The 14,089-nt window shown below is 41.8% G+C and overlaps 1 protein-coding gene across 2 annotated transcripts in view; it reads left to right on the top strand.

The window, feature by feature from the left end:
* The window catches only part of LOC120978917 (calcium-activated chloride channel regulator 3A-1-like), an 81,720-nt gene extending 67,885 nt beyond the window's left edge, over positions 1-13,835 (top strand). For both annotated transcript variants that reach the window (XM_040407349.1, XM_040407348.1), the window contains 7 exons: positions 1,675-1,852; positions 7,239-7,345; positions 7,428-7,652; positions 7,765-8,035; positions 10,289-10,453; positions 10,727-10,963; positions 13,258-13,835. In XM_040407349.1, coding sequence (XP_040263283.1) covers positions 1,675-1,852; positions 7,239-7,345; positions 7,428-7,652; positions 7,765-8,035; positions 10,289-10,453; positions 10,727-10,963; positions 13,258-13,808 — 1,734 coding nt within the window. In that variant the 3' untranslated portion in view covers positions 13,809-13,835. The remainder of the gene's footprint in view (positions 1-1,674; positions 1,853-7,238; positions 7,346-7,427; positions 7,653-7,764; positions 8,036-10,288; positions 10,454-10,726; positions 10,964-13,257) is intronic.
* Positions 13,836-14,089: the final 254 nt, after the last annotated feature.

Here is a 14,089-nt window from a genome sequence, read left to right as displayed (position 1 = left end):
GAACAAACACCAGCCCCTTTTGGCCTTTTATATGGTAAATTTGAATGTGCTCAATAAGTGTATATAATACAATCACAAGATTAAAGTGAGTTACACAGTGCATTCTTATAAAGCAGGAACAAGCCACTTCACAAATCCAAAAGTGGAGATACATTTATGCCTTTCAATTTTGTATATAATAAAAAAAAAATTAAAAAAAGATGGTTTTGATGATTATTTTGAATTGATTTCAGAGATGGAGACTAGTATGCTAATACAGCCAATAGCCAATAAAGGCATCACTTCAATAATATGTTTTAATCTATTAACATAAAAGTATTCAACTTAATTCAAATACTCTCTAGGAGGAAATAGTTTTCAGACTAGTACTGTCAATGAGAAAACATTTAAGAGCAGTGAGGAGCCGAGTTAAACAGGGAGATCTGTTGCCCTGTGCATGATAAGCAGTCAAAGCTACAGCATATTGAGAGAAAGAGTTACTGAATGCAGCAGAAAGTTTATTGGCCATACATGGAGGATTGCAGAGCATTTGTCAGAGGAAGGTAACGCACCCACGTTTTGGCTACAGACTTCTCTGCATACTGGTGGGAGTAATAAACCTCAGGCTTCCCATCATGTAAATTAATGGCCTGTTTTCCTGTTCAGCGATTGTGCTACAGTGAGTAAGGCACCCATATAGCGAGAGTGAGAAAGATCAGTTGCACCCCTTGGTTGAGTTGAGAATTTTGTGCAGACTATAAGAAAGAGACTCAGCCTTCTATCTCCCATATGTAGCCTTGGGATATTGCCTGTGCAGACTGCGTGAACTAACCACTAACTGCTGCAGTTAAGTAAGCTACAGCAGACTTGTTGCATCCAACCTGGCTTCATCATTGACTCACACTACAGGAAACCCTGCCTTGCACTTAGGACCACCAAGAGCACCCCAAATCACTATCAGCTAGGACAGGCATGCTCAATCTGCGGCTCTCCAGCTGTTGCAAAACTACAACTCCCATAATTCCCTGACAGCCTACAGCTATCATCCTACAGAAGGGCATCGTGGAAGTTGTAGTTTTACAACAGCTGGAGGGCCGCAGGTTGAGCATCTCTGAGCTAGGAGAATCCCCAAAGCCAGGGAGTGCCACCGAAAGGAATAAAGGTGCGCCCTTATCAAAACTGCATGGCCCAGGGGAGCATCAGAGTGGGTAACTACAACCTAAATTATTGCTAATATCACTCCTCCTCTCCCCTCTCCTGGGCTTGCTGCACATGAACAGCCACCTCTTACACAGTATATGTGGCTATTATAAAGGGTCAGGACTTCAGAAGTGAGATATAGGCCCGCACCAATTTTTTTTGCCCAGGAAACTCTGACGACTTTAATCTGGTCCTCGGAGCACCTGGAGAAAACTTGCATGCAAAGGATTTAAAAACTCCGTGATTCAAAGACCCCAACACTGCAAAGCACCGAGTGACTGTGCTGCCCAATGTCTCTATCACGATTGTTTCGGGAGAGAAAAGTAGACATTTCAGGTGTAAAATAGACAAGCATTCACATAAGGATTTAGTTTTTTTGATTATAAAAGCTGAAGCTAGCAAACTATGCTTGGAAGTATGACATAAAATAGCACAAATATTCAACAGATATATAAGGAAGTGGGAATTTAACCAATATTCTGTTATTTTTTACAGGTAATCAAAAGCCTTGAAGGAGCTACAGAAGGGGCTGAAATCATTTTGGCAGTTGGCGGAAGGGACACAAATTTGCATACGTGCTTATCAAAAGTTTCAGGGAGTGGCTCAGTTATCCACACCATCGCAGTAGGGGTGGATGCTGACCCTGAACTCGAATCCTTAGCAGAAAGCACAGGTGAGTTTGTAGATATATCGGAGATTATTCACGCTGCTCATTAGGCTTCATGCACATGGCCGTGTCCATATTTCAATCTGCAAAGGACAGATCCGCAAAATACAGACACCTTCCGTGTGCACTGCACATTTTTCTTAGGCCTCTTTCACACGATGCGTTCAGGGTGCGTTCAGTGAAACTCACACCATTTTGCAAGCAAGTTCAGTCAGTTTTGACTGCGATTGCTTTCAGTTCAGTTTTTTCTGCGCGGGTGCAATGCGTTCTGATGCGTTTTTCATGCGCGTGATAAAAAACTGAAGGTTTACAAACAACATCTCGTAGCAACCATCAGTGAAAAACGCATTGCATCCGCACTTGCTTCCGGATGCAATGCATTTTTCACTGAAGCCCCATTCACTTCTATGGGGCCAGGGCTGCGTGAAAAACGCAGAATATAGAACATGCTGCGTTTTTCGCAGAACTGATGTGTGAAAAAAAAAAAAAACCCTCATGTACACAGACTCATTGAAATGAATGGGTCAGGATTCAGTGCGGGGTCTATGCGTTCACATCACTCATTGTACCCACGCGGAAAACTCTCTCGTGTGAAAGGGACCTTACTCCAATCAATAGAAAGGACAAGAATAGATTATGTCCAATAATTTGCAAAATGGTTACACAGATCCACAAATAAACAAAAAAAAAACTGTTTAGAGTGGCACTACCTGTCATTTGTTCGGACACCAGTGTAGTGATGGGCTACAGAGACTCAGTGGTAAAGTAAATCGAGAAAATGTCCATATAAATAGAAGCATTCCGATGTCTTAAAAGGGATTAAGAGATTACCTGTGAGTGCCATGGATGCTTCTATTTATATGAATCCACAAATAATATGGATGTGTGCATGGTGACATAGAAATGAATGGGTTGGTGTGCTAAAAAAAAATGCGGATAGCACATGAATGCCAATTACCATCCGTTGTGTGCGTGAGACCTAAAGCCTCTTTCACACAGTCAGTGTTCGGTCAGTGATTTTGAGCCAATACCAGGTGCGGCTCTAAATACAGAACAGGAGCGGATATTTCCCTTAGACCTTATGTCTGTGGAGGCTCCAGTCCTGGTTTTGGCTCACAATCACTGATGGAAATCACTGACGTGTGAATGAGACTTAAGATTGCTACCTGACAATACTGGCTCCACTGCTAAGAGGTGAATAAGCAAAAAGACAGTCCTCTCAATATTCTATTGCTGAAGGAGCTAATGTAGGATTGTATATTTCAATACAACATTCAGGAAATAAACCTCCTATTCACACATGGCAAATTTGTTGTAGAAATTGGTGCAACTGTCCCATTTATCTGAAAGGGGGTTTGGAGAAACCCATATGTTTCCCATCACAACAACCATATGCAAATGAATAACATTGATTTTTTAATTGCAAAAATGTCTGACTCACCACGCCGGCAGATGTGTTTTTCCTTTTTCATATACAGAGCTTCCAAAAATAGTCCCTGATCGGGGGCAGATGGTGTTAAAACACTCATGGTGTTGTGGGATAAAAAAAAAAAAAATGTGGCTTGGAACCAGGCATCCAAAAATGATGCTTCAACTAGGTCAGAATGCCTGTCAATATGGAGTCCCAGGACACCACCCGGTCATAGCCCAGAAAAATTAGATTTAGGCGAAGGCACGAAAGTGTGCCACATCTGATGACCAGCGAGAGTTAAACTTGACAAAGCAGAAGCTGAGCCATGGCCTGTTTGGCAAGAAGTACCATACTGACCCCGTAAGGCCAGAGGTCAGAAGAATTACATTTAGGCAAAGGTGTGGAAGTGCAATCAGGACTCTTGCCTGAAAAAGCATCCTCTGGACACACAGGGACTTTTTGTCAGTTATACCTGTTGAATCCAAGATGCCCAACACACAGAATCTAGGGTCATTGGGAACCTGAATTTGAGTTATTGTGGTTGTAGTCTGTCTTATCCCTGTCCAGAATTCTCCCAGTTTTGAGCACTCCCAAATCATATGTAGCGTTGATGCTTCAGTTTCTCTACAGCGTGGACAGGATGAATCGGAGCAGAATCCAATTTGAAATAGAAATTTAGGGGTTCTGTATACCCTATGAATCAGGTAAAGTTTAGACAGTCTTTATGATTCGCTAAGTGTGAGAGCAGGGGTTAAGGCGAGAACATCATCCCATTGTTCTTGAGAGATCACACCTAAGTCTTGTTCCCCTTTATTTGTAACTGTTAGGGGGCCTGGAGAGGTGCATTTGTCAAGTAGAGTTTTATACAGTATAGATATTAGTCCCCTAGAGGTCCCTCCCTGTACAGTTGTACTATAGGAGGAGGGGCGGACATTTGTATGGTATCCTTAAATTGCGTCTGGAAAGCATGTCGTAACTGCAAATATTGGAAGAACATGTTTCTGGGAATACCAAACTCCTCCTGCAGTTGAGTGAAGGATTTCATGCTTCCTTCCAGTAGGATCTGGTCAAGGGTTAGAATACCTTTATCTTCCCAAGGAGAGAAGCCCTCCAACCTAAACATCTCCGGGAGCTGCGGATTTCGCCATAGCGGCGTGTTGCTCGTAAACCCCACCAGACCCAGCATCTCTTTGAATTTAGACCATATTCTTGCAATCAGCGAGATAGTCGGGCACCTCCCTATGCGCTGTAGTGCTCCATCTAGCGCCGCCACCGCAATAGGGAGTTTCTGTTTTGTGATCACAGATGCAATCTGGGCTGAGGGCCCCCCTCTATTTTTTTGGCCCCAACCTCTAAAATGTTGTAGCTGTGCAGAAATAAAGTACAGCCAGGGGTTCGGGGCTGCCAGACCCCCCTCCTCTTTGCCCCTCTGCAGCGTTTCTAGACACACTCTGGGCTGTTTTTTTCTTCCAGATCAGGGAATGGAATATACTTCGTACCCTGTAGATTATACGTTGTGGGATTCACATTGGGGAGTTGTGCAGTATATAGAGTAATTAGGGCATAAATACCATTTTAATCAGATTACATCTACCAATTACCGATAACGGCAATTTACACCAAGTGTTAGTTTTCTCAACAAATTTAGAGACCAGGAGTTCTACATTCCTTTTGACATAATCTATTGGATTCGGCGTTATTACCACTCCTAAGTATTTGAAGTCTGTGCAGAGAGCATACCGTTTGCCCTTATTTTCGCTACAGGGGACCGATAGAGCAATTTAACCCAGGAGGTGAAAGTTGCTCCAAAGCCCATAGCCGCCATAACCGACCACAAGTAATCCCACTCTATGCTGTCAAAGGCTTTGGCAGCGTCTAGGGAAAGTATCGCTCTACAGCCTTCAGTATCCATCGGCCTCTGCAGATTTAAAAATAATCTACGAAGGTTGACAGATGTACTTCTGTCAGGCATAAAACCCGATTGATCCTCATGTATGAGGGACAGAATTACCTTGTTGAGCCTGTTGGCCAATACTTTAGCCAATATTTTCATGTCAGTTGACAGAAGAGAGATGGGCCTGTATGAATCAGGGATGAACAGATCTTTATTGGGCTTTGGAACAACCACCACTATTGCTTCCCTCATGGATGCCGGCAATATACCCAAGGTCAAAGCTTCGTTAAATGTTTCTAAGAGTTGGGGAAGAAGTTGGTCTTGATATTTTATTATTTTTTATAAAACTCTGCCTGCAGTCCATCCGAACCTGGGGCCTTATCATTGGGAAAGGAGGCGACGGCTATCTTAAGCTCTTCCAAAACTAAGGGTGTATCTAAATAGCAGACATTTTCAGACGATAACTTGGGCAGTGATAACCTGTCTAGGTAAGCTTTGATTTTTATCAGGGGTGGAGGACAGTTTTGAGGAATATAGTTCCTTATAAAAAATATGAAATGTTCCAAGAATTTCCATATCTTCAGTAGTAAGATGTCCTTCTCTAGTCTTTATGGATGCTATTCTAGTTGGGCCGTCTTGGGAGCAGGCTATCCTAGCTAAAAGACTACCCACAGTCTCCCCAGACTCAAAATATCTTTGTTTGACAAAGAATCGTTTATTATCAGCTATCTGCAACAGATGATCACTGAGCTTGCGCTGCGCTTCCTTCCAGATTGACTCAGTGTTTGGAGAAGGCGCTCCTACATAAGTAGTCTCACTATCTCTCACCTGTCGCTGGATTGCCTCAGTAAGTGCTCTAGTTTTCCTCTGACGTCTTCTAATTCGCTGTATATATATGCACCGTGTATATGCTTTCAGGGTGTCCCATACAGTCCCCATAGCCGCAGAGCCAACATTGGAGCTAAAAAAGTCTAGTATCTGTTGTGAAAGAGGTTCTTCCTCATCTAACAGAGTTATCCAAAACGGATTAAGCTTCCAGAGGGAGGGTCTGACGCCTCTTCCATCCCTACTGAATTGTAGGCTGTTTCTTCATATATCAAGGATGTTCCTGGACAGAAAGTATTAAAATAGGCCTTCATTAAAACATAGCAAGATGCCTGTCCGACCGGTTTCGCCTCATGGCTTTTTCAAGGGCTCTAGATGCACCTAGGACTTAATGAAGGCCTATTTTAATTTTTTATTCTGTAAGTAGAAAATAAAAGCAGTGTTTATTGCACAACATGCGGATCTAGCTATGGTGTTCTTTCCGTGAGTTTCTGTCCAGGAACATCCTTGATATATGAAGAAACAGCACGCAACAGGATTTCCATCAAGGAGTGGAGAATATCCTTGATCTCTGCCTCAGGGTTTTGGCTCCTTCAGTCTCCTGTGGTAGTGCTCTGGTCTCACTGTTATCCTGTTTGACAATGTTCAAGTGTGCTGCTGCAGCCAATGACAGGCTGCAGTGGTGATGCGTGACAAATGGGTGACAGATAACCACTGCAGCCAGTCAACTGACTTCCATCAAACCGGATGTTAAAGGGAATCTCTCAGCTTCGAAACACCCCCAAAACCAGAGTAAGTGGTGTGTAGTGTAAGGGGTGATGAGTCAGATTATCTAATTTTTACTTTCATACTCACTTGAATTCCAATGCTTTGCCCTGACAAACCAGCAGTAAAATGTATTGAGAGGACTCCCATGCTCATGCACATAATGGAGAGTCCTCTCAATGCATTTTACTTCTGGTTTGTCAGAGTAAAACACCGGAATGCAAGTGAGTATAAAGATAAAAATGACATAATCGGACTTGGCATTACTTACACTATACACCCCTTACTTTAGTTTTGAGGGTGTTCTGTAGCTGACAGATTCCATTTAACAAGCAGGACCATAGAGCTGCATTGGGGAACCAAAGGAGCCAGAACCTTGGTGACGAGGAGCAGGTAAGTAAGTAAGACAGGATGAGACAATGGTCTAAAGTGTACTATGGTCTGAAGAATGGATTCTGCCAAACACTTATTTCTGTTCTGTATTTGTTAAATGTAAGGAGGAAAAATGTTCTTCACCTCAGACAGTAACGATTCAGACCATCTGATTGGAGCATTTACTGAAATATTTCCTGTGAACCAAGACTCTCCAGATCTATGTATAAAGGTAAGATTCCATAGAAATCTCATACCCGTTACCAATACCATCTTTTATCATTATATTAACAGCTGTATTTCTCTGGTTATAGTTAACAAGTGTCCAAAGACGTATTCCACCAGAAGGTCAGTTATCTGGATCTGTCATTATGGACAAGACTGTGGGAAATAATACAGTGTTCATTATTACCTGGCAGGCTTCTGATCCTCCTAATGTTACTATCCAGGATCCATCAGGTTACAATTATACAAATGAAAACCTTGACCATGATCTAATATCTCGAGCATCTTATCTAAAAGTTCCTGGAACATCACAGGTAAAATGGCATTCGATAAAGAAAGACAGGTTACACAAGCTCAACTGATGTTTTTTTTTTATCTCTTCTCTACAATCGTGGCCTTTTTTTACTACATTTTTTCGTTATACAGGTTGGCTCTTGGACATATATGATAACTAACTCATTAAAAATCAGCCAGGTTCTTGGCATTTTAGTTACCTCCAGACCATCATCATACACCATTCCTCCTGTGACTGTCACTGGTGAATGGACTGAGGAAAGGATCACTTTTCCGCAGCTGGTGACTGTCTTTGCGGAACTTAAGCAAGGGCATACAACGGTACTGGGAGCTCATGTGACCGCCATCATCGAGTCAGAATCCGGAGAATCTATCATTGTGACACTCAATGACAATGGTGCAGGTAAAGCATCCCATTTACTGACGCTTTAACCTCTAACATATTTATCGCTGAGATTGGCATGGCTATAGGAGGAATGTAGACATTGTAGGCAGCGCTGGTGTCTCAGGAGGCCACATTAGGGAATATTTATATTATAAAAGTAGGGCAGAGGTGGCATGTCATGATAAGGTCACAGTAAGGGATAACTGCAGAAGGAAATGAATTATAGTACAGTCAGCTTGATCTTTTAACACTTAATGACCAGGCGATTTTCCATGTTTTAGTTTAGTTCACATAAACGTATGAGGGATTGTGTTTTTTTTTTTTTTTGGGGGACAAGATGCACTTTCTAATGGCACCATTTACGGTTAAATAAAATGTTGTGGGAAGCAAGAAAAAAAATTCCAAATGGAGTGGCATTATAAAAAAAAAACATTCTGACACAATTTTATGTTTGTTTGTTTTTACATAATTTCCTATGTGTTAAAACCGACCTGTTACTTTTATTCTTCAGGTCAGTCCGATCATGGTGATACCACATATGTATAGTTTTTTTTGTGTTTTAATGCTAAAAAAAGCTAAAAACTTCTAGAAAGCCATAAAAAGCCTAAAAAGCCATATTCTAACCCTATAATTTTTTAGTAGTTATGTGTATGGAGCTGTGAGGGAGCTCATTTTTTGTGGGACGATCTGTACTTGGGCGTTTTCGCATACGGCAATGATGTGTATTATTTTTATTGTTTACATATTTTTATTTACATTTTGGGGAAAGGGGGTGATTTTAATTTTTAGATTTTTAAAAACAGGGTTTTTTTACACTTTTTTATAGATCTCATAGGGAACTATAACAAGCAATCATTAGATTGCGTCTCTCATACACTCTAATGCGTTAGCATTGGAATGTATGAAAAATACACTATGTTCTTATGTTCCATAGAAGTAATGTGCGTGCACATTTTTTTTTTTTTACTATAGCATCTGAAGGGTTAAATGTCCATTCAGAAATCATGAATCTGTATGAGGATGAGTGATCACTCATCCTCATACTGTAAAGGAGATTACTGCATGTAAATGCCACGGGCTCCTTTACTGAACGAGCAGCCGACTGTCGGGAAGGAACGCCTCCTTCCTGACAATCGGCTGTAACATCATGCGGTGTAAACTCACCTTAAGTTGCATAATAGTGTGCCTCTTCCTTTATTGTAGAGAACAATGGTAATTTTACTACAGATCATGCTTATCTTAATGTTGCCGTAGCCTAAAATACACAGACAGGGTGAGGGTACAACAGCTCTGAGAACTTAGAGCCCTAGTACACTGCACAATTTTGGGCCAATTATCGGGAGTATGAATGCTTGTTCCCGATAATCGCCTGGTATAATTGAGCAGCAGATCAACTTTTATTGGCTTGTGTAATCAAGGCCAGTACAAACAATTGCCAATGGGCACTTGACCTTCCCAAAGATTGGGGCAGTATAATACCACCCCTACACTTATTGGGTTCCTCACCCAAATCTATAGGTTGCTTTTTGGCAGTAATAGGTAGAGGTACTGAGGTGAAATCTAAAAGATTTTTTCTTTTCCTCTGGGGGTCTCGTCTATGTAGCCATAGTGTTATTCTAATAATTAGTGTTTATTTTTAGTTATTTTACACACTTAGGGCTTGTTCCCACGACCGTTGCCCCTCCATGCCTGTGCTGTGCACCGCAAATTGCGGTTCGCAATGCACGGGCACCGGCCATGGGGCTGCCGCATGCAGATCGCGGTCCGTCTGTTCCACAAAAAGATAGAGCAAGTTCTATCTTTTTGCAGTGAGGAGGCACGGAACGGAACCACTCTGTAGTGCTTCCGTAGTTCCGTTCCGCACCTCCGGATTTGCGGACCCATTCAAGTGTGCGGGCCGCAATACGGCAACGGTCATGTGAACAAGCCCTTATAGAGCGCTGACATATTCCTCAGCGCTTTACAGACATTTGCATCACACTGTCCCCAATGGGGCTCACAATCTAGGTTCCCTATCAGTATGTCTTTGGAGTGTGGGAGGAAAAGGAGTACCCAGAGGAAACCCATGCAAACACGGGGAGAACATACAAACTCCATGCAGATGTTGTCTTCGGTTGGATTTGAAACCAGGACCCCAGTGTTGCAAGGCACCAGGGCTAACCACTGAGCCACCATGCACCGTGCTGGTGTAACGGTACTATTCTTGTATAAGAAAATGGCAGAAGATATTGTGCTGCTCATGTGAACCTTTTGTACTTACATTCCCTCTAGGTGCTGATTCCGTCAAAGATGATGGCATATATTCCAGATATGTATTTCAGTTCCCTACCAATGGTAGATATGCACTGAAAATTCTTGCCACTTGGACAAATGCTACCTTAACGGAGCCTGCACTGAACAACAGAGCGATGTATGTTCCAGGATACATAGAAAATGGTAAGCACAGAATAATATGGATGTTGTATCCATATATCTCCAAGAAATCTCTCTCTCTTACAGGCTTTGAAAACAATGGGAGAGATTTATCAAAACTGGTTCAAATAAAAAGTACTGTAATTGCCCATGACAACCAATCAGGTTGCAGCTTTTATTGTCCAAATGGCCTCTAAAAGGAAAGTTGGAATCTGACTGGTTCCTGTTGGCAATTGCTCCACTTTTCGCTTGCACCTCTTTTGACAAAACCTTTTGATGTATTTCTGTTTATTGCAGGCACCATCAATATGAACCCTCCAAAACCACTAATCGCTACTGAAGTACTAAGTTCTAATGAGCCATTCAGCAGAATCTACTTTCCTGGGAGTCTCAAAGTAACCAATGTCTCAGAGGAAACAGTTCATGAAGATGTTTTTCCTCCATGTAAAATAACTGACCTTGAAGGAAGACTAAAAAATGACCATATACTGTTATCGTGGACAGCTCCGGGGGATGACTATGACCAAGGATCTGGTAGGTTTTCCTTCAAGATCCACACATAGGTGGGCTTTATCATCAGGGGAATATTTGAAGTTAGTTTTCCTTGAGTCTGCGTTAGTGTACCTGGCGTACCTGGCTTCAGATTTATCAGATGTCACACATTAGTAATTCAATTCGGCTCATCTTTAAGCCTAACACTTTTGTCTAGAAATCCTACTCCAGTTTTCTACACCACCCTCTACTGGAGCGTCCTTGAGACTTTTTTGTGACTTTCTTAAATATTCTTTATTATGAATCTTGAGTGAAACTTACTAACTTAGCTAACCACACACACTTTTCCACTTACGTTTCAAAACTGGACTGAGTGGTGTAAAAATGCAAAAAGTTTGGCGCAAGTGAGTTATAAAAGTTGCAAAGGTCCTGTTTTGTGAATTTTTGAAGACAGAATTCTAAAGTGCAGGGTGTGATAAATGACTCCGATAATCTTTGCCCATGAAGGCAGTAGTCATCTCCTGGAATTCCAGGGCAAACTCTTTGGATATATGCAACTAGCAGGAAAAGACTGGGATGTTTTAGCTGAACAAAGTTTATAAAAGTACAAAAAACAAAAAAACAGGGGGAAGACAATTTCTTTCCAGATGTGCAAAACCTTTTATTTCACTTACTGGATATCTTATAATAGTGGATAAGGTCAGATGAAACATCTTGAAATAATACTTCAAATTATTGAAGCTTTGGGTTGAGTTAAAGGGTTTGTGCAGTAGGTAGATACTGATGATCTATCCTCAGGATAGGTAATCAATATCAGATCTGTGGTGGCCTGACAACTCCGCCGATCAGCTGTCTGAAAAGGAGGAGGGGCTTGTGTGAGTGCTGCTTCTTCTTCAAGATTAGACTGCGCATCGCCTTGCTTGTAGAGGCAGTGCAGTGTAATTACAAATTACAATTCCCTTGAATGGGATGAGCACTTATAATTACTTTATGCTGCCGAGACAAGCAAGACAATGAGCAGTGTAATCTTGAAGAGAAAGCAGCGGTCACACGAATGTTGCCTTCTCTTCAAACAGTTAATTGGCGTGGGTGCCAGATGTTGGACCCCCATAGATCTTATATTGATGGCCTATCCTGAGGATAGGTCATCAGTATCTAGCTGCTGCACAATCCCTATAAAAGAGATGCCTAGACAGAGCTGCTCATCCTTATAGCTCCACTGCTCACTTCAACAGAATTAGCTGCAATACCAGGCACCGCCAGACCCCCATTCAGGGGCAGACTGGGAACTTAAAGTGGCACTGGAAAAAACACTAAAAGAGGTCCCATGCTGTAGGTGGGTCAAATTGACAGAAGGCGGAGCAACATAAGTAGGCGAGGACAACACAAGTAGATGGGATCAGCAATACTATGGTGCTGCACAGAATACTGCCCCTGCAGGACAAAATATTACAGTGCAGCACAAAATACTGCCACCCCCATTACAGAATTCAACTGTATCACAGTCCTGAGGAAGGCGATACAGCTGAATTCAGGAGGGCACCTACCAAGTGCATAAGTACCATTAATTACTACTGAGAGCATTAATTACTACTGAGAGCATGAGATCATTATGTATCCAGCTGGCAGCCATGAGGAGGGCTCATGTTGCCCACTGGGCATCGGCCTGTCAGGAAATTTCCCTGTATGGTCTATGGCCAGTCTGCCCCTGCGTCCATTAATATAACATTGATTAAATTCAAAGACCCAAAATGCTTTTTTGGGCTACAGCAGAGGTTGACATGGCAGCATATTTGCCAACTTTCTGTGGGTGCAATGTGGGAGGTTGAGATGGACGTACCATGTTCTTGAAAATTTTTGGGCACTGACGTGTCCCTTTTTGTTAGACCTTCTCCTTTTGAGCAATGTCATGCCCTCATTCAAGTAGCACCCAGCTCCCTTAATGTATGTTAAGCATCTGGACAATAGGGCCCTTTACATGGGCCGAGAATCCAAAACATAATCACTAATGAACGTTCATAGGAACGCTTGTTAGCAGTTATCTGCAGGGGTCAATGGGCTGACGATTACCCGATGAAAGAAATGCTTATTCGTCAGGTCATTGAATTGTTTGTGCGCACACAAAACAATTATCATTTACCGGCAGCAGATCATGCTGTGTAATCATGTTCCCAACAATGTAAATGTAGTGGTCTCCTTAATTCAATGAGCGGCCGACTGTCTGGAAGGAACGCTTCCTTCCCGACAAACGGCTGCAGAATCGTCCCGTCTAAATCCACCTTTTAGTATAGTTAACCCAAGAATGTAATAACTACCAAGTTTTTGTCTCCTTTCAGCATTCATGTACGACATCCGAATGAGCAGTAGGCCATCCGATTTACATCAAGAATTTTCCAGGACAGTGTTCATCAATGCTTCATCTCTTCAACCAAAAAATGCCGGCAGCAGAGAAACCTTCTCATTCAGACTTCACAATGTGACTGGTGAAAGGGGCACCATCACCTACATTGCAATCCGCTCAACTGATAAAGCGTTGCAACAATCAGATATATCAAATCTGGCTCATGTCACCAGACGTGTGCTCCGGGAAGAAGATATAAACTTTGCCTATACCTCAACTCATGCCAAGTATAATACAACAAGTGTCATCGTCATTACTGTATCTGTAGTTTCTCTGTGTCTTACGTTAGGCATTGGCCTGTACTGCTGGAGGAAACAGACCTCATATATAATACTGAGCCATGATGACAATATAGAGTTACAGGAAAGATCTAGATCAATGGAAGAAGCACAGACTTCTCTGGAGTGCCACGATCAAAAACTGCCTCTGCATGTGACATCCAATGATGATATTTTAGAAGAAACTGTAATAATTTTAGAGGAATGAACAGATTGTTAAATAAAACTAGGATGAAAGTGACTGGGGTTTTATTTTATTTGCTACCTACTGTCACTGAGCTGTAAATGGTGAACATGTAAATTCTTAATTTCAATTATTTTTAGACTTTCAAAGAACTTTTAAACAGACCCCGGAGACAGGACCCACCAAAAACAAATCTATCTAATCATTAAACTATCTAATCTATCTTATTATTCATCCATTAACTATCTAATTATCTATCTATCTATCTATCTATCTATCTTATTATTCATCCATTATCTATCTAT

This window comes from Bufo bufo, chromosome 9, assembly GCF_905171765.1.
Source record: "Bufo bufo chromosome 9, aBufBuf1.1, whole genome shotgun sequence".
NCBI classification, from domain to species: domain Eukaryota; kingdom Metazoa; phylum Chordata; class Amphibia; order Anura; family Bufonidae; genus Bufo; species Bufo bufo.
The sequence above is the reverse complement of the archived record's forward strand: the minus strand, read 5'-3'. Positions and strand labels throughout refer to the sequence as shown.